The sequence below is a fragment of the Pseudorasbora parva genome, chromosome 2 (assembly GCF_024679245.1).
Source record: "Pseudorasbora parva isolate DD20220531a chromosome 2, ASM2467924v1, whole genome shotgun sequence".
NCBI classification, from domain to species: Eukaryota; Metazoa; Chordata; class Actinopteri; order Cypriniformes; family Gobionidae; genus Pseudorasbora; species Pseudorasbora parva.
This window is the reverse complement of record NC_090173.1, coordinates 26983104-27004051: the sequence shown is the minus strand read 5'-3', so window position 1 is coordinate 27004051 and position 20948 is coordinate 26983104. Positions and strand designations below refer to the sequence as shown.

At 38.5% G+C, this 20948-nt stretch overlaps 2 protein-coding genes across 6 annotated transcripts in view; one reads left to right on the top strand and one right to left on the bottom strand.

Moving 5' to 3' along the window:
• znf385c (zinc finger protein 385C) overlaps positions 1–14709 on the bottom strand; it is a 129494-nt gene extending 114785 nt beyond the window's left edge. For 4 of the 5 annotated variants that reach the window (XM_067414154.1, XM_067414164.1, XM_067414183.1 and 1 more), the window contains exon 1: positions 14601–14709. In XM_067414154.1, the coding sequence (XP_067270255.1) occupies positions 14601–14649 (49 nt within the window). In that variant the 5' untranslated portion in view covers positions 14650–14709. The remainder of the gene's footprint in view (positions 1–14600) is intronic. The other variant, XM_067414172.1, reaches the window with a different exon arrangement.
• A 1979-nt stretch (positions 14710–16688) lies between these two features.
• On the top strand, positions 16689–20499 carry LOC137052702 (uncharacterized). The gene is made up of 2 exons (XM_067428906.1): positions 16689–17615; positions 18402–20499. Exons 1-2 carry the CDS (start codon positions 17529–17531, stop codon positions 20256–20258), a joined length of 1944 nt encoding a protein of 647 aa, XP_067285007.1. The 5' UTR covers positions 16689–17528; the 3' UTR covers positions 20259–20499.
• Positions 20500–20948: the final 449 nt, after the last annotated feature.

Here is a 20948-nt window from a genome sequence, read left to right as displayed (position 1 = left end):
ATGGTCTCGTGTTGTTTCCACCAGAGCAGAACATCTCATTATTCCTTTTAATTAATAGAATAAATATAAAACGAAGGAGAAGCCTAAAAAAGGCCCAAAGCCCGGCCCGCGTTTTAGGTATGACGTGAAAATTGGGCCGAAGCCCGGCCCTAGGGGCGTAAAAAAGTCGGGGCCCGTCGGGCTCGGGCATAAATGCAGGGCTTTAGGACGTCCGTCTCTGTGGTATGGACTGTATTTAGTGGCCTGTCAACATTTGTGTGTGTTTACTCGCAGTTTATGAGGACATGATTCGGTTTATGGACTTTTGTATGCGACTAAACCTTAGCAGTAGCAAGCAAAACGGTTTTGCACGTCAGACTAGTGTAACGTTATAGAACAACAATGGAGTAACCGTTAGCACATTTGAATGACGAAGCACGCTTTGTGAGAACGCTAGGTCTATGTTTGGGTGGTTTTTCAATAAACAAACTGACACCTATAGTGGTCAGCTAAACAAATGTATTTAAACACACACCATACATCGCATGCTCCATTTATAAATTAACTAACATTATACACGATTGTGTTGTTTACTGATGTTTACTTACGCGACGATAGCCAACAACATAGACATTTGAAGCAGTTGTACTCACTGCCTGCTTCCAAAACACGACCATGAACCTTTATCGTCAACGCTCCATCAAAAACACACTTCTTTGGTAACTGTTGATTTCGTGAAGTCCTGACAGCAGTAACCGTGAAGATCTGCACCTGAGAGAGTGTTTATGGGCGTGCATTTCCTCTCTCGCTCTAGTCGCGCGCGCACACCCTTCCGTGAGAAGAGCCCGTACGGCCCGTACAAGGACCTTCCGCTCTGTCGAAGTCAAGCCGAGCCATACTCGAAAAAAAACTCTCCGAAACTTGTGAGAAACCGGAAGGAGTATTTTTGACACAGAAATACTCCATCAAACGTCCAACTTAGTTTTTGAAACTTTGTCTATGTTTAGGATGGGAATCCAAGTCTTTAACAGTGTAAAAAGCTCAGTATGCATGAAACAGCATTTAAAATTTGAGTGATGGATTTTATAAATGTTAGTTGAATTTTCCTTGGTAGCCAATAATTCAGCAATTACATCACCACTGCTACTAAACCTCATTAAAAGAAGAGCCTATTAATTTTGCTACCCTAACTATCCCTTATATAATATGAAACTGTATATAGTAGGTGTTTTCAAACTTTTTCAAGCAAAGCATACCTCAAATATTATGAAACCCAAAAATAATTATTACATATTTAAAACATCTAAAAAATAATCATATAAAAAAATAACAAATATATATATCCAGATAATTTTGCTACTTTATCCTATAGTGTTTACACCAGGACAATAAGAAACTATCTTCTCGTTTTTTCTCTTCTCATGGAATTAAGCACAGGCATAAGTTTGAAAGCCCCTGATATATATTTCCCTACCAAAACAGACCCATTTTGGGGTCACAACCAACAACTGAGAATCGCTGCCCTAATCCATTAGAGCACTAAAAACAATAGCTGTAACTAGAATCACACTGTATATTAAATTGTGAGCATATAGATGTTTGATCCCTTGTAGGAACATCAGCTCCAGACACACATCATTCATCTATAATCTAAATGTCCAGACATTGAACACTTAAATATATGCAGGCCATTTGATTTGTCTTCATATGCATGCGTGTTCCTGTTAAAAGAGAACGGCAGCGGTAGCCACCGGCTGTCGGGTGATGAGAAATGAGAGAGGTCACAATGCTGAAACATTAACCCTCCAGACCTCTGGCCCCCGCTGAGAAGAGGCCAGTTCCCGCTGACCGCGAGGGTCTAGCACTCACCGGCGGGGAGCACAGACAGCGTGATGAGGGGGTGCTGGAGGCTCGCTTCAGAAAAGGGCAGGTTGTATGCCCTTGGGGCCTAGACAGCTGTCAGACACCATAGTATACATGGTACAGAAGCACATGTACAAGGACACACACTTATACACAAGGGAAAAGCGCAGCAGAGGGTGAGAAGAACAGAGCTGGGGCTACGGGGAAAAGGGAAAGAGATTTGACAGGGGTTGTCCCACTTGACCGCTCTGTCTGCTGAAGTGATGAAAGCCACCAGGACAGAGTAGGGTGTAGATATACATGTGTGCACATACTACACGGTGTCCAAACCACATTCCAGTGACAAGCAATTCGTCTGTCTACACTAAAAGAGTATATGCAGTGGGATGCAGTACAATAACAGCCAATCAGAACCTATTTTAAACCGGCATTTAATATTCAGTTATGTGGAGTGGGATTTTTTTTAATGAGATTTCACATAGGGCAAGAGCTACTGAACAGGCTGTTGCAGAAAATAAAAACAAAAAAATAAAAGCAACAGCTTGTATCATGTCATGGATATTGTCATATGTCCATCAGCTAATTTAATATCCAATAAACCGACTGCTTCAAATTCTTAGTTTAGCTGGTCCAACAGCTGAGTAGATTTATTGATGCTATATGAAATGTTGTAGGAAAGCAGAAATAGTGATTGCAAAAATAAACATCATAAAAATGTTAAAATAAATCTTATAGAGAAACAAAAAATAATTTTGCAAAGTTTGCAAAGTTTGAATAATGAATCAATGGCACATTATCAAAAGGAACCAATTATTATTATAATTTAAAGGGACCAGGTTCTATACTTCTGGAGTGTTAGTTTTTTTCCTCCAAGAAGTCCATATAATAATGTTTCTATTTTTTAAACACAAAAAAACATCTTCAACCCTCTTTTTGGCCTTTAGAACGAAATGGCCTATTCTGGATACTGCATACAATTGTTTAAAGGGGGGGTGAAACACTCAGTTTCAGCCAATCTCATGTCAATCTTGAGTACCTATAGAGTAGTATTGCATCCTTCATATCTCCGAAAAGTCTTTAGTTTTATTATATTTATAAAAGAAAGATAGGCTGTACCGAGTCTTTCCGGGAAAAAACGAGCGCCTGGAGGCGTATCATGTGGGCGGAGCTAAAGAATGACGAGAGCGCGGAGCTACTGCACGAGAGATTGCTGAAAGCTGTCATCATCAAGCGTGGAAAAGAAAATGTTACTCTAATAAACCATGGCTATCAATCAGATTCAACTAATACATATAAGATCCAGAATCAGATCCGGAGGCTGAAATAAATTGAACAGGAGAAACAGCAACAGCAGGACATCCGTCTCTGTGGCATGTAAGTTACTGTATTTAGTGGCCTGTCAACATTTGTGTGTGTTTACTCGCAGTTTATGAGAACATGATTTGGTTTATGGACTATTGGATGCGACTAAACCTTAGCAGTAGCAAGACAAACGGTTTAGCACGTCAGATAGTGTATAAAAAAACAATGGAGTAACATTAGCGCATTTGAATGAAGAAGCACGCTTTGTTTGAACATCCCATAGGTTTATGTTTGGGTGGTTTTACAATAAACAAACTGACATATTAGTCAGCTAAACAAATGTATTTAAACACACACCATAGATCGCATACTCCTTTGATAAATTAACTAACGTATACACAATCGCTTTGTTTACTGATGTTTACTTAGGCGACGATAGCCAACAACAGACATTTGAAGCAGTTTTACTCACCGCCTGCTTCCAAAGCAGAACCGTGAACCTTTATCGCTGGGACCGCTCCATCAAAAACACACTTCTTGTTGATTTGGTGAAGTCCTGTGACAGCAGTGACTGTGGAGATCCACTATTGCGACACGACCGAAGCGTGATGTGACGCTTCTCGTCATTTCTGCGTTGAAATCGGTTCAAATACAGCGCTGCCCTCCCGGAATGCTCTGCGGGCGCATTAAAGTCGTTTGACGTCACCCATACGAATAAAGTGGAGCAAGGCGCGACAGAAGTGTTGCACGGACGAGTGAATCTGCCCCTTGAGAGCAGTGTTTATGGGCGTTGCGCAGTGTGGGGCACATGATAGTGGTTTTTGGATATTTTACTGCAAAAATACTACATAGTGCACATTTAAAGTATGTCTATTGTCTACAGAGTGCACTGAAACTCTAAATCCAAAAGTGTCCTGTTTTCCATGAAGGTGGATCCATGGTTCAACAATATTGAAAGAGGCACTGTTCATAGTCCTATTTAAAATAAATGAAATAATAAATAAACACTGGTTCTCCTTTTCTGCATTTCCCTTCTGCTCAAGCTTGTGTACTACTCTATCTTACACTTGGAACATGGAATTGTGTACCGCGAATATTGTATTGTTAATATTTTGCTGGTTGCATCTGCTAAATGACTAAACATACATACAAGTAAATGTGCGAATTTAACTGTGCGTGTAACTCTAAACCTAAATTTGTATTGCAAATAATTCATTCTCTCTCTTTGTTTCTCACCTTTCATCTCTCTCCATCACCAGCTCACTCACTGCCATGAAAATAGAATGATTGAAGAGGTAATGAATGATTAAGAGAGTGATGAGCTGAGAAGAGCGAAATGACACAGAGAGAAAATCCTATATTTAAAAGCGAAGCATTCTGCCCAACAGTTTACATTCCAATGTAGCTATTACCCGACAGGTGTCATCACCCTCATGCCCTTCAAAGCTTAGAAACAGATCCACACAACTAAACACACACTACTATCTGTCTATAATTACATTTCTTATCAGTCTCTCATGTACGCAAGTAGAAATGGAAGCTTACGTGTTAATTCTACCAGAAATTCATTCTCAATCAGTCAGAATGAGCTTGACAAATTTGCATTCACTCTTAAGTCCTATTTGTGGAATATAACAATTTAAATAGGGATGTCCCGATCAGGTTTTTTTGCCCTCGAGACCGAGTTCGAGTCATTTGATTTTGAGTATCTGCCGATACCGAGTCCGGATCTGATACTTCTATAATACATCAAAAAGTATAAAGAAGAGCGGGATATCAGCGATATCAAAAGCCCGCCCATACTCTCACAGATGCAGAACAATTAATTATGTTGGTGTGAAATAAACAGTTATGGAAATGTAGAAATTAAATTAAATTAAATTAAATTAAAGAAAACAGTGCCTCCGTTAGTTCCGTTAGTGCCTCAGTGACAACATCACTCAGAGAGGACCTCAGTCTCAGCTGTCAATCATGACGTCACACCCCCCGAACGATGAACACTTGAAATGAAATCATTGTGAGGATAACTGCCTTCAGTGACATAAACTCACTTTGGGGAAAAAATATTTGAAGTGTAATTTGATTGTTTAGTTTGCCTCGCGTCCATTAGAAAAAACAGAGGTGCGGCTATACTGGGACCAGTCACCTGGGGTCGATCGAGGCTCGGAGGCTTCAGTTTCTGAGAGGGGTGCAGCAGGCTTGATTTAAACAACAAAAAGTGACGTCATGCCACATGCGTTGCTGTTTCTGTGTGGAGTTAAAAGGGTCTAACTCTGTGCCACCGCATAACTATTGATGTTTTAAAAAAATAATGAGAACATACAAATTATGTATATTCTCATTATTTTTTTAAAACATCAAGATAAACTTAAAAATTCGCCAGAGTTGTCCTTTAAATTAAGGGATGTCCCGATTTCCGATCTCGTGATTTCAGACTCAATCGGAATCGGACCTTACCTCCCGATCAGGACTCGGACATATATTATATATCCGAGTCCTGATCGGAAATCGGGACATCCCTTAATTTAAAGGACAACTCTGGCGAATTTTTAAGTTTATCTTGATCGTTATATCTTTATGAGTACAGTCTATAGAAAGAAAGAAAAAACGAACCGGATTGGTGCTTGCAACACAGAGTTATTACAGTTAATGCACCCGTCTTTAATCACGGAATGGCATTTTTCTTCAACCGGCCCCGCTGTGTTGTGTCTGTGTAAGTTAATCAAGTGTTCACTGCAAATTTTCACAATTTGGAAAGGCAGAAATGCGAACCATTTCTTCTTCACTTGTGAGCCCGATCGGATCATCACTCTAGTAATGTCCGGTAGGGCTGTCACTTTTTATTCGATATTCGAATATGCATTCGAACATGACGTGAAATATCCGTAATCGAACTATAAATAAACTATCCGGTTTTTAAAGTGCCAAGTAGCGCAATTTTTTACAGTTGGGTGCGTTTACATGGAGCACTGTAATCGGTTTAAAAGTCCAATATCTGAATGAAAATGCTCCATATAAACACCTCAATCGTAATCAAAATGCCCAAACTGAATGAAATTGTTCTTGAGATGGGTGGGATAAACCTTTTCATGAATCGATCAAACGAAACATTTCACCATGTAAACGACCTGACCGGATTTCTTTGAGTGTGCTTCCTTATATGCTTCCTTATATGACGTATACAGCACGCTTTCACCACTGAAGAGCACGCGCCGCACTCATGCACCAAGCATGTTGACAAGAGAGGAAAGAACATTTTTCTGAGGGATAAACTTTTTATTTATTAAGAATTTATTAAGATAATTTTGGCAAAATGACACAGTCCCTAAACCTAGCAAACAATCAACTACTTAAACTGCGCCTGACATTCGAATTTTTTTTTCTGAGATGATTAATACAGTTTTACAACAAATAAATAGCTTTTATAAAACTGTATAAGTCCTGGTGGCTGTTGAGAGTTGCTATGGCATCCGTAAACAAATTCCAGCTGCTGGAGAGGACGGCGTCGACATCTGATGCGGTAGACAAACTGAAAGCTGTGATGATTGCATATAGTGGCACTTCATATATTAATTTACACTTAAGTTGATAACCTGCTGTTTCAAACATTAAGTTAACAATTTATTTTTCCATACAGGCTGTTGCCTGAGTCCTGTTTATGACTGTCAGACTGTTAATGCATTTGTGATTGAATCTCTGTTACGGCCATTTTTTAAATTTCTTTTTATGGGGTCGTAGATATTCGAATATATTCTAATACATTGGTTGATATTTGATATCCGTTCGAATTAGATTTTTTTTTTTAAATGACAGCCCTAATGTCCGGTTCACGAACAAATCGTTATTTTTAACCGGTTCTTTTTAGTGAACCGGTCGAACCAGTTCACCAAATTGGACGGAATCGTTCTAAACGGATCGCGTCTCAAATCAGCACTGATCACACAAGTTACTTTAGTTACTCACTTTCTGACATGAGTGACAGTCCCTCCGAATAGAAATAAACTAATGTCTTGAATTATATGTTGTAACTCCAACCGTTCACTGAACTGAGACATGTTTTGCTGAGAGAACCGATGAACTCACGAGCGGCTGATACTGAGCATGCGCGTGTAACTGAACTGAATGAGCATTGGTTCTCAGATCAGCAGTACAGAATCAAAACAGAAAACGGTTTCTCTTGGACACGTTCAATACTGAGAACCGGAAAGCTGATGAGCAGAGCCTCTTCATACAAACGATGCGCTTCCCAACTGGACTATTTTTCCGGCTACAACGGCGTTCCCACAGGACTTAAGCGCGATACACAGCTAGCCTTCTAAAACAGGTGAATTTAAACAATAGCTAAGTGGCTAAATGCATCTCTTTGTCATGTAAGGGCCCTGTTCATGTTGAACAGACATTTTAATTGCATTTTGTGTCTGTTAAGAGGCACATAGATACCCTTTACATTATGCCCCTAAAGCTGCCATTTTAGCTGAGGGGGGCATTAACTTTAACAGCTCCGTGTTGCAAGCACCAACCCGGTTCGTTTTTTTTCCCAATGACTGTACTCACACAAAAAAATAAAATGATCAAGATAAACTTAATGTTGTCCTTTAATGTAACTTTTCAGAAGAATCATGAATCATGAATTGGATTAATGTCAAAGAAAATATAATGTGAAATTTTATATTGGAACTGCTGGCAACTACCCGCAAATTCTTGCTTGAATATACTCTTGTGTATTGTATGTTCCTTTTTGGTTCATCCTTTTCAATGGTTTGTCATGTACCCTTCAGCTACAATCAAAAGGCACACACTTTTGTGGATGTTCATGCATTTGGAGGGCGGAGCAAGGGATGGGTGTATTTGTTCGGGTTGATTTCAAATATCAACATCCACCTATTTTTAAAAACATTTTGGTATATCTCGTAAATCGCATACAGGTCCTTCTCAAAAAAATAGCATATTGTGATAAAGTTCATTATTTTCCATAATGTAATGATAAAAATTAAACTTTCATATATTTTAGATTCATTGCACATCAACTGAAATATTTCAGGTCTTTTATTGTTTTAATACTGATGATTTTGGCATATAGCTCATGAAAACCCCAAATTCCTGTCTCAAATAATTAGCATATCATGAAAAGGTTCTCTAAACGAGCTATTAACCTAATCATCTGAATCAACTAATTAACTCTAAACACCTGCAAAAGATTCCTGAGGCTTTTAAAAGCTCCCAGCCTGGTTCATTACTCAAAACCACAATCATGGGTAAGACTGCCGACTTTCCTTTCCGGGAAGGAAAAAGTGTGGCAAAAAACGCTGCACAACGAGAAGAGGTGACCGGACCCTGAGGAAGATTGTGGAGAAGGACCGATTCCAGACCTTGGGGGACCTGCGGAAGCAGTGGACTGAGTCTGGAGTAGAAACATCCGGAGCCACCGTGCACAGGCGTGTGCAGGAAATGGGCTACAGGTGCCGCATTCCCCAGGTCAAGACACTTTTGAGCTACAGAGAAGCAGTACTGGACTGTTGCTCGGTGGTCCAAAGTACTTTTTTCAGATGAAAGCAAATTTTGCATGTCATTCGGAAATCAAGGTGCCAGAGTCTGGAGGAAGACTGGGGAGAAGGAAATGCCAAAATGCCTGAAGTCCAGTGTCAAGTACCCACAGTCAGTGATGGTCTGGGGTGCCATGTCAGCTGCTGGTGTTGGTCCACTGTGTTTTATCAAGGGCAGGGTCAATGCAGCTAGCTATCAGGAGATTTTGGAGCACTTCATCCTTCCATCTGCTGAAAAGCTTTATGGAGTTGAAGATTTGGTTTTTCAGCACGACCTGGCACCTGCTCCGTGCCAAATGGTATTACTGTGCTCAATTTGCCTGCCAACTCTCCTGACCTGAACCCCATAGAAAATCTGTTGGATATTGTGAAAAGAAAGTTGAGAGACGCAAGACCCAACACTCTGGATGAGCTTAAGGCCGCTATCGAAGCATCCTGGGCCTCCATAACACCTCAGCAGTGCCACAGGCTGATCGCCTCCATGCCACGCCGCATTGAAGCAGTCATTTCTGCAAAAGGATTCCCGACCAAGTATTGAGTGCATAACTGAACATAATTATTTGAAGTTTGACTTTTTTTGTATTAAAAACACTTTTCTTTTATTGGTCGGAGGAAATATGCTAATTTTTGGGGGGAATTTTGGGTTTTCATGAGCTGTATGCCAAAATCAGTTGGTGTGCAATGAATCTAAAATATATGAAAGTTTAATTTGTATCATTACATTCTGGAAAATAATGAACTTTATCACAATATGCTAATTTTTTGAGAAGGACCTGTATAACACTGGACGGAAACAGCAAGATGAGCATAAATTCTAAAAAGGCACATAAAACTGTACGCGCCCAACTGAGTCGGATAAATGTTTTATCTGATAAGAAAAGATGCGTATAAACTACGATGGAAACACATACCCAATAAATTCCTCAATATGCATAAAAAAAAGACATGTGACTTTGCAATGGGAGAGGATAACTGGACCAGTAGACTGATCTCGTTGTTGCACAGAATCTGAAATGCTGTATGTCATTCTGAAATGCCTGAGCAAAGTCTGTCATCAAAGTGGTTTGGTAGCTAATTACTTCCCAGAACTTTTAAGTCTTAAAGATCCACTGAAATCAAACTTTAGTTTTTTTAGTATGACTGTGTTAGCCTTAAAGTTATGAATAAGCTGGTATGTTCCAAAACTATGACAAAATTTGCATTTAAGAGATATAAGCATTCAAAATTTACAGTCTTCCACTTCCGTTAAAACGAATCTCAGATTTTGATGACATCATCGCAGACTTGTCAAATCATCTGTCCAAACAAAATGCTCTCTAGAATCTAAAGCCCGCCCCCTACACTGCCGAAGGTAAGGCTGAAATCAGTCAGTTGTTAATACATATTTACTCATTTCTACATGGTGAATGGCACATAACACACTATATATGTGATAGGACACGATTCAGTGTAAATATGCTTTCATTTGAGGTGAATAAAGTCTGTTTTTCACGTTAGTTTCACACACCGCAGCAGCGCACACACCCCAACGGCTCTGGTCTAAAATACTACAGACGCGAGAGCGCAGCGAGGATCATATGCGCAAGTCCGCGCAGACAACAAACATATCGACCCATTTGAATTCTGCACAGAATGCTGCATTTTAAAGCGATATGGAGGAGATTATGATGGTAAACAGTGTTAGAGGAAACTGGCTTTACCAAACAGAAAGTTTGGCTCTTGCTCTCTAGTAAAACTGTATATTAACGAAACGCTATTGGCTGTTTCAAAAAAGAGGAGGAGCTGCTAACAGATGAAGCCGTTTCAGGGGAAATTACGTCAACACATTGAATAATGCAGCGTGTTTCAAGGCACTTCAGTGGGCCTTTAAGTCATGTACACACAGAGGCGATTATCGTGCGCGCGCTTATGACCAGCGTTTTTCAGCGCAACTGTGTGTTTACACCCAAGCAAATTTTGACTGTCAATGCGCCGAGTGAATATTAAAATTCAGATGCATGGCATTCCCGGCACACAAGGTGGAGCTGCGCTACTTTACGCTTCGGACACTCAGATGACAGACATTCACACATTTTGCTAACTGGCAAGCAGCATTAGCAGCTCATCTTCTTTAATTACTTCCTCTTCGTTATATCAATGTGAGTCTGCGAAAATCGAAAATCATCCCTGTGTGAACAGGCCTTTACACGAGTGTGTTCCTCAGAAAGCAAGTTAACATAAACACATTTATTGAGTTTCGTCTGCACACTCCAAGGAGTATTATATGAACATTATGATATATTAGTCACTTCTCTTCCTGCATCAACTACCCTTTTTTTGTGAAATTTATCGGCAGTTAATCAGAAAGTGCCGATTTTGACTCAATGGAAAGGGAGATTTATTTGCAAATGTCTAAGCTAAATTCACAAATTTGGATAGAAACATATTCTCAAAAATCGTTCACTGCACCCTTAAAATAATACTTTGCAGACCAAAATAACTAAAAATAAAACAATGGCAAGTATTAAGCCTAGTTCACACTGCCCGATTTTTGCCCCGATTTTGAGTCGCCGACAGGTTTTGTGAAATCGCCGACAAATGCCCGAGGTCACAGGCAAATCGGTGCTCGTGCACGTGAGTGACAATCACGCAGTATGAATGATCAAAGACGCGATCAGAGAGAATCGCCGACGAGTCGCCGACGCTGGTGAGATATTTGGCATGCTAAATATCTGGACCTGTCGGCGATTGAAACTCCTGCTGTGTGAACAGCGTTCTGACTGAAAATTACACCGACAGCCAATGAGAGAGTGAGATACAGGGCAGCAGGAGGTTCAGGGAGGAGTTATAGAGCAGAATTTCAGTATATATTTACGATTCTATCAAACAGAAACAAAGGCCAAACATTTGCACATCCAGCCACAGCAGCAGCACATTTCAAAACTGTTTATTTGCCTCAAACTGTTTTTGCAGAACACAATCCTGGCTCCCTGGCTCTCCAACAATTTCTTCCGCCATAATCTTTTTTCTTTTTCTCCACAAATCAGCACACATGCAATTTGAAGCAAACTTTGTTCAGTTTATCATTTTTAATAACAATCCCAAGTCTCGCGCGATAACTCCGGTCTGATGCATGTGTGATCTCGCGTTGTTTACTTGTCACATCGCACGTGTGTTTGGGAAACGTAGTTTGCGCACCGGAGAGAGAGAGAGTTGTCGGCAATTCTTCCTCTTGTTCAGTCATGCAGTGTGAACTCCTCTGTCGTCAAACCATTGTGCAGTGTAAACACAGCAGTGACTGAATGATACCCCAGATAGTCTTGCAGTGTGAATAGAGCAGTGACCCGACGAGTTTGAAAATCGTGCAGTCTGAACTAGGCTTTAGTTATGGCAAGGGTGTCCAATCCTGCGCCTGGTTTAGCTCCAACCCCAATTAAACACACCTGAACCAGCTAATCAAAGTCTTACCATGCATACTAGAAACTTCCAGGAGGGTGTGTTGAGGCAAGTTGGAGCTAAACTCTGAAGGACAGTGGCCCACCTGGACCGAGTTTGGGCATCTCTGGTATATGGCACTGGTTCCATGTCTCTTTTCTTTTAAATGTGCAGACATGTAATGTTTTCTTAAACTAATCAACCTAGCTGTTGTAGATGTGGAGGCCACAAAAACGTGTGGGGATTTACTGTCCCGGCAAGTAAGAGATTGATCAGTTAAAGACTAATGTTTCTTCAGACACAGCCCCTTTCAATATTACTTGAATAAAGAGAAGACAGATGTACCACATCTAAATCCATAAATAAGAGACCCAGGCAAAGTGTCAAACATAAATAAGCATTTGACTGATATATTGCCAACATATAGGAGTCTGGTTATCAGATCTCCAATGTGACTGAAGGAGAATATGAGAAAATACAGCCTTTCCACAAGCCTGTACTGCCAACAGAAACAATTGCTGCCATATCCTGATAGCTGACGTACTGACTTGTGGTCTGTACTTATTTGAAACTGGATATTCACAACCCCTTGCTAACAAATTAGTGCCTCTAAAAGCATATTTGTATTTATAAATCAGTTCTGTATTTTATAACTGAGACCGGTTGCAGGACCGAATCTGCAGAAGAGGAGAAAGCAAGGTGCATAATAGTCACGAGCGCTGCAGAAAGGGCAGTGTGTAAACGTCACCCTGCCCCAACTGAGCGTATTTCTTCCCAGCTGTGATTTATCTGTTTACTCCGCCGGCCGCAGAGCCTGTTCAGAACTCAAGAAGATCATCAACATCCAGTAAACTTCATCGCTTGCCTTGGAGTAGGAAAGTGGTTTGTTAAATAAAACTTTAAGAATCAGTTTAATGAAACCTCAAGAGTAAACTGCACAATTGTTATTTGAGCTCATATGATTCACTTTAATGCTGAGCAAAGACCCATAATCATCTTAGTGTTCACCCTGGTCTAAAGCAATGGCCTTGGGCCTATAGAATGAAGCACTTCCTCTCTAGATCACAATCCGGCATTCACTAGGAGTCACGCAGCTCAAGGAGAAGAGGTGTATTATGTTATTTAGAGTTATTGTGTTCTTCAAAAACCCAAACGCTTCCTGATATGCAACACAGCTTTCAAAAAGCCCACATCACATGTCCGTGAGAGACTGCATTACAACTTTTGCACGTTTCAAGCATAATGAAAGAGTGAAATAGCAATGTTAATAAATAAGTAAGGTTTTGAAAAGATTTTAAAATGGCCTTGATTTGTCAAGATCAAACCCATCAGAGTGAACGAATTAACTGCTATGCACCATCTCTCATAGACTCAAGAGACAAATGAGCATCTCTGATCCGCACACCTGCTATGCGATGCTTTTACTCTCCTACTGTGAAATGTGGAAAATGGATGTTCACCAATTTCAAATTATGATTAAAGACAATAAGCGAAGGAATGCTTTGAAATGTAAAGGGGATGCATTAAGACATGGGCATCTCCAGAAATGAACATTTCTAATCCCAAAATATAATTAAACGCGAATAGACCAAATTACACATTTAAATGTTCACTTTAAGCACATAAGCAAATCAGAAAAAGGAGATTACATTTAAATCTTTCTAGAGAAGAATAAATGCTTTTGGGAAGTGGACAGTGCCAATTCATCCCAAGTAAAGAAAGGAAACATGCAAGCGGTGAGAGAGCAAATCTAATATAAGACACGCACTATCCTTGTCAGTGGTGGGTCATCTTGAGCAGCAATGTCAGATTTGCCACACACTGAACAAATCAATATGCCAAACTTCTGGAATGAATGTTAACTGTTCTTTCCCCTTTTACTTTAGCCTAGATGTTTACATTAAAAATAATCATAATAGATACACAAAAGGCAGCACCGAGTTCAAAATACGATAAAAATACAGTATGGTGAATTTTAAAAAATATTTTAAAATATAGGTTATATATTTTCCAACGTTATGATGGGGGAAGCAAGACCCTCACATTTCTCCTTAATATGCTTGTACAGAAGCCAATGAACTGAAAAATATGGTAAATGTTAAGGCACATTCATCATGACGGTGTACTGCTTGAAGTAATGAGATTGTGTGAGCTTTCACACGAAGTTTCATCCATTTGCAGCATGCCAGAGAATATATTGCTTGTTTTGACAGCAAAGTAAACATGGCAATCCTTACAGAGCTCGGCGAAGAAAAATAAAATAAAATTCCTTTTACTATATCAGTTATACTTTTTATACATTGTTTCTACATTCTTGAGATATAAAATAATTGCAATCGATAACCGATAACACAACTATGATTGATGCGTTAGTCAGACAGCATGTCCCTCGCGCATCCATCCAAACTTATCCTCCTTTCGGTTTGGTCCCACACCTGCCGTTTTAATCTAAACCGAGTCATAATGAAACTATAGTGAATGAATGAAAGGGAAGCTTACCCGTACCGTTGCGTTTGCGAGTCTCTCCGTGGTCCTCTGAGCCCAACATTACTACCGTAGGCTACTTCTCGCTCTCCGGTGTTCCCGAGCTGAGCTGAACTGATTCCGAGTACGTTACCTCGCGCAGCCCAATGGTCACCCGTGCGTCACAAACCAACGGCTCTCCCGCAAAGCTCGTGTCAATCGCACTAACGGCGCGCGTGAAAGCTCTCTTCAGGGAAACTTTCCAGACTTTTCTTCTTTCTACAAGACTATATTATAGCTACAGAGTAGTGGTGTGTGGTGGTCTTTTGAAATGAGGCAGAACTCCCCCTCTCGTTTTTCCCCAGTAACTATATATTTAGGTTCCATCCAGAGCCACTTGATGTTTCCGGATTAAACACTTTTATAATTATATAATACAATCAACCGATACATTAAGGTGCTATGAAAACTGGCTATATCGAAATTTTAATTGTGGTCGGGTTTTATTATTGATCACCTGACCTTGCCTACGTTCAAAAAATAAATTAACCAATAACGGTGTCTTTATGTGCTTGTGGTCGGGGAGCATAGCGACGGAGTTTGTCCAATGTATTCACTATCCTTAATGTAAAAAATAATAACTAAAAAGTACGTATTGCATATATTCTCTACGATTTGATTTGATGGGCCATTCACGTGCAACCTCAAATACAAAAACTGGCAAGTAAACTTTATTTACATAAACTATTAAATAAACTAAAAATGTATTATTATATTATATTATTATATTTATTAACTTTATTTTTTACGTTTACTTTATTTTTTTTATTTATTTCCCCCCCTGAACATAGACTGTAAAAAAATATTTGATTTAATATCCAAGTGGGTGAGTTCAGTTTAATTGATTTTAACTTGTAGCCTACCTGTTGTTGAGCACACGATTTTTTTTTTTTTTTTATGGCTATAAGCGTTTTATCCACAAATGTAGATTTTTTTAAATCTCTTTTGTTATATTATTTATTCAAGCCCAAATACAAAATAAGAATAAAAAAATAATGTATTATAATATTTAGTTAAAATCTAAGTGATAATTTTGTACTTTTAAGGGTTAGTTCACTCAAAAATTAAAACTGTCATGAATTGCTTACCCTAATACCCTATTGCGACACCCGTAAGACCTCCGTTTATCTTCGGAACACACATTAAGATTTTTTTTTGTTGGAATCCGAAGTACGGAAGCCCTGAACCGCAAAGTAAAAAAAAAAAAAATCTGTAAAAAAAAAAAAAAAATCTGTAAAAAAAAAAAATAAATCTATAATTTCGAGATTAAAGTCGAAATATTTCGAGATTAAAGTCGAAATTTTTCGAGATTAAAGTCAAAATATTTCGAGATTAAAGTCGAACTTTTTCGAGATTAAAGTCGAAATATTTCGAGATTAAAGTCGAAATTTTTCGAGATTAAAGTCAAAATATTTCGAGATTAAAGTCGAACTTTTTCGAGATTAAAGTCGAAATATTTCGAGATTAAAGTCGAAATATTTCGAAATTAATTAGGCTACAGACGCAGACTCATTGACGTACACACAGCCCTGCGCCAGCCGGTAGTGTATTTGAACAGGGGGCTTTCATCATCCATCAGGTAATTGTCCTTAATGTACAGTAAATATCACTATATAAGAGAGAAATTTGAAATATAAAATGTAGGCCTATTGTGTTCAGGTCATTGTAACGTTCATGAAACAGATAGGCCTACAGGAGTAGCCTATTCAAACTGCGAGTGCCTGTTAGTGAGGCTCAAGAATGATTGGTATAGGCCAAAACTGCTGTGACTGTGAATATAATTAAATAAACAATTTTATCAATATTATCTTATACATTAATATCTGCTCTGAGAGCAAAATCTAATTAAAAATCCCCGCACTTTTTTCGGATGTGTTCACGTAAAGATGTCTATGGGTCAATGTGAATAAATCTAGATTTAAATTCAGAGAGACCAGCGCATGACCTGACGGATTTGGATTATTCTTATCCAAAATTAGATGATCATGCGAGTCTTTAGTGTAACTTCGACAGTTTAAAGCTGCAGGGCGTTCTCACACAGAACGCCAAAACGGTCTCGTAAAGTAATGATTTATGACGTTCCACTAAATGGAAAAAAAGCATCCAGCTAAATTGAATAAAAAGCAGAAACCTTTTGACTAATGAAACATGAGGACAATTAACACATGATGTGATCATATATGGTTTGTGTGTGTTTTTCAAGCCATCTTTGGGTATTTCCATATGAATAATGCCGTGTTAATTGCCATATCCTTTATTACAGTATAGAAACCATTATTCTATGATAATTGTTTTAATTGTATAAAATCCATGATGTCTTAATGCACAAGGGTCTGCAGTACATAAGCCAATCATAAAAAAACAGATAAAAACCTGTCAAGCAGACAAAGATAATTAAAAAAAACTGGTATTACACACTTGGCATGTCTGTCTTTTTCACTTCTAAAATGATGGCTACGCCCCTGGTTAGCTAAAACTATACAATAAATGTATTTAATTTCACTTAAAAAGAAAATAGAAACATGAAAACTATTTCAATACTAAAGTAACACAGGCCAACCTATGTCCAGAGACTAATCTGCTGATCAAACTACATTTAGCTTTTATGTGATCAAAAACAACACTATGGTCTGTCTATATTAATTTGGTTGAAAACTATGTTTAGATTTAGAGAAAACAGAGTGTGACTGCAGCAATTGTAAAAAACTGCAGTAACAATACTAAAGACCATACTAAGACCAAACTTTTGAATAAATACATGCCATTTTATTTCATTAATTCTGTTTCTGATGCTTTTCTGACATGCAACAGGTTAAAAAAAACACCTCTATTTTCCCCACTAGCCTTATCAATTATTTTTAATCTATCCTATTTTAAAACAACTTTTTTGTACTTTGCAGACCCATGATGGAGGAGAATATAGATGTTTTCCGTTTCTTGAGAAATCGAGGCATTTCTGAGGAAACAATTACAGTTATGGAACAGCAAAAGGTATGGTGTTTTGGATGTTTGTACTGTATAAATCATATGCACACTGAATATGCTCTCTAACTAGCTAATATAGAAAGGTTAACGGGTTAGTTTAAAAATGAAAATTCTGTTATTATTTCCTCACCCACATGTTGTTCCAAACCCACTATCGTTTTAGATAACGAGAGTGCTTTGTTTTACATATTTACAAAATAAAGAACATATTAAGATAAATTATTAATGATGCATATGTGTTGTGTTGACATTAGAGCAAATGTTATTGGATGAATATGCATTGAACGTTAATATTTAAGTGGTAAATTATATTTGTGATTGTATGTGCACACAAAGCACTCACATTGCTTCATAAAACTTAAAGTTTAAACCACTGGGTTCACATGGATTACTTTAATGATGTCTTTACTACCATTCAGGGGCTTAAAAGTGGTAGCTGCATAGCTGTCAATGGAGGAACAAAAAGCTCTTAGATTTCATTAAAAACTATTTTAATTTCTGGGTGAACTAACCCTTTATTATATAAAAAAAATAAGAAGAACACAAATGTTTATTAAAATGTATTTTATTTTTATCATTATGTTAAAAGACCAGTTCCTGTCAAGTAAATAATATAACATTCTGAATTTGTGTAATATCCATTTTAAACATGCCTATTACTTTATCTAATATGAGTGACCAGATTTTACATTTGGTTCCCTTTTTAAATTACATGTCCTTTTAGCTGTAGACATAAAGCAGTATGATTTTCTTGTGTCCAAAGCTAACATGCTTATCCCTTTGCTTTCACAGATTGACAGAGAAGTCCTCCTGCTTATGGAAGATGCAGAACTTGCAAAGTACCTTCCCTCATATGGTGACAGGATTGCCCTGATACATTTTTGCAGGCATCGGACACCATCTGTGAAGCGAAAGCAAGGTCTCTTAGAGAAATTAAGAGAGAAAATGAAGCTTAGAAGGGAAGGAAATAAGGATGAGGAGGTGCCACAAACCTCAAACAAAAAAGCAAGCAGCAAAGCAAAATCATGCATACGAAATATTGAAATTGGATGGCTTCACAGAGAAAATAAAGTGATAAAACAGGTTAGAGCAAGGCAAGGCGGTGGGACTAGAAAACTACAGATAAATGTTCAGGCAGGATATGATGACATACTAAAAGAAGGAAAGGCATTATTCTTTCACAATGGAATTTCCACCAAAGGTCAAGAGTCTGATTTTGAATTCGAAGTTTGGGACTTCAAGCAAAATCTTCTCCCCAAGGATCTGTCAGTTGGAACAATTTACAATACTGTCAAACTCCCAATGTTGCGTTTCTATATAGCAACTCATGCAAAAAATAACCTGACTGAAGAGTCTAGTGAATCTAGTGAACATGACCATGCTAGTGATGTCTCAGATTCAGATTTGACAAAAGGTGATGACTTGTATATTCACGACTATGAGCAACTAGAGGTAAATGAGCCTCAAGTAACCCTTCCTGATGTGTTCTTGGTTTCTGATGAAGAGACGAGCATACATTCCTCACAAGACCATCTTGCAAGCAATGTCAGCAGTGACCCCGAGATTACATTTGGTCCGCAACACCTTATTGATGGAGATTCTCTTAGTGACACAGTGATCCATGAACCTTTTGACCCACAACAGAGTGCTCCTAATGCTTATCCCAACAGAAATGTAACCATACACTACTCAAATAGCTTCAGTGACATGATAGAGGCATTTTCTGAGCACACGATTGTCACCCAGTCCTTGATAGTGAGACGTATACTTCCTAACAACTCAGAGGAAGCAGGCAGTGGTCCGGGTGTCCTTCGCGATGTGTACAGTAGCTTCTGGTCTGATTTCTATGAACACTGCACTGTCGGGACATCTGTAAAAGTGCCTTTCCTCAGGCACGACTTCAACTCAGACAAATGGAAAGCTGTGGGGAGAATCCTTCTTAAAGGGTTTAAAGATTGCAAATACCTGCCCATTAAACTTGCTCAACCATTTCTTGAAGAAATGATGTTTGGGGCTGTATATACAGACCTAAAGGCAGCATTCCTTAATTTTGTGAGCTGCCAGGAACGAGATGTTCTCAATCAAGCGCTCAGTGACTTTTCCTCTGTTGACATGGATGACCTTCTGGACATCATGAACACTTATGAATGCAGGAGGAGGGTCACAGTTTCATCTCTACCAGGAATTGTTGACGAAATTGCACACAAGGAACTCATACAGAAACCAATGTTCGTTATTGACTGTTGGAGGGAGGTCACAAACGGCCAGATTTCTCTTAGTCAAGAAGAAATTCAACAGCTATACAAAGACCTGAAGCCTACACCAAAAAAGGTGACTGGGCTGTTGAAGTTCCCAGCACAAATGTCAGAAAATCAAGCAGAGGTTGCCAACCACCTGAAAAGGTACATCAGGGAAACTGACGAAGACAAACTCTGCAAATTTCTAAGATTCTGTACTGGTTCTAATTTGGTGGTTGCTGAGGCTATTCATGTACAGTTCACCGTCCAGACAGACTTCACCAGAAGGCCGATTGGACATACCTGTGGGATGGTCCTAGAACTCTCTGACTCATATGACAATTTCCCACAGTTCCGTGCTGAATTTAATTGTGTTCTGGATAGTAACATCTGGGTCATGGACATTGTATAGCTGGACATTGTATAAACTTAGATCATCATTACTATCAATCCACAATGCCCACAAATGCAGAATTTTGAAGAAAAAGCATGCTCAAACTTGAAAACATATCAAAGCGCATAACACTCTTTTCACACTATTTGAGACTTTTCATGTGGTACCTGTACAAATACACTATCTATTGGGTTTATATTTTATGTTTACGTTGTAATTATGTAACATTTTATGTTAACATTCCTTTTTTATGTTGATTCAAATAAATGTACACAATGAATGTAGAATTCTGAAGAAAATAGGTTCATACTTAAGTTGTGCAGTGTTAGCGCATGTACTGCATAAAACTCTTGTGCTGTTGAGACTTTGCACATATTAACAATGTACAGGTTAAAATGTTCAAATAATGATTCATATTCATATTGAATGTTGTAGAATGTTTAAGGAATAATTGAGTTGAACAACATTTCAAAAAGGTACATCAAGATTTCTTGGAAGCTTTTTAAATGCTTCCTGCAGTCACTGTGAGGTTTGCATATGCTTAGTGTCCATAAACTGTTAAAAATAATTGGTATAAAATGTTAAATCTGAATTGGGCAAGTATATTAAGTATTTTGCATGTATTGCCACTACTAGTTTATTTTGATAACTGTAGGTTACTGGTGTGCTGTAATTTCCTGTTTATTCAAGAATACATCACAACTGTGT

Coding starts and splice junctions, on each gene's coding strand:
- LOC137052702 (XM_067428906.1), top strand. CDS start 17,529: ATGATGGAGGAGAATATAGATGTTTTCCGTTTCTTGAGAAATCGAGGC. Junction 17,616..18,401: donor CAGTTATGGAACAGCAAAAG/GTATGGTGTTTT, acceptor TTGCTTTCACAG/ATTGACAGAGAAGTCCTCCT.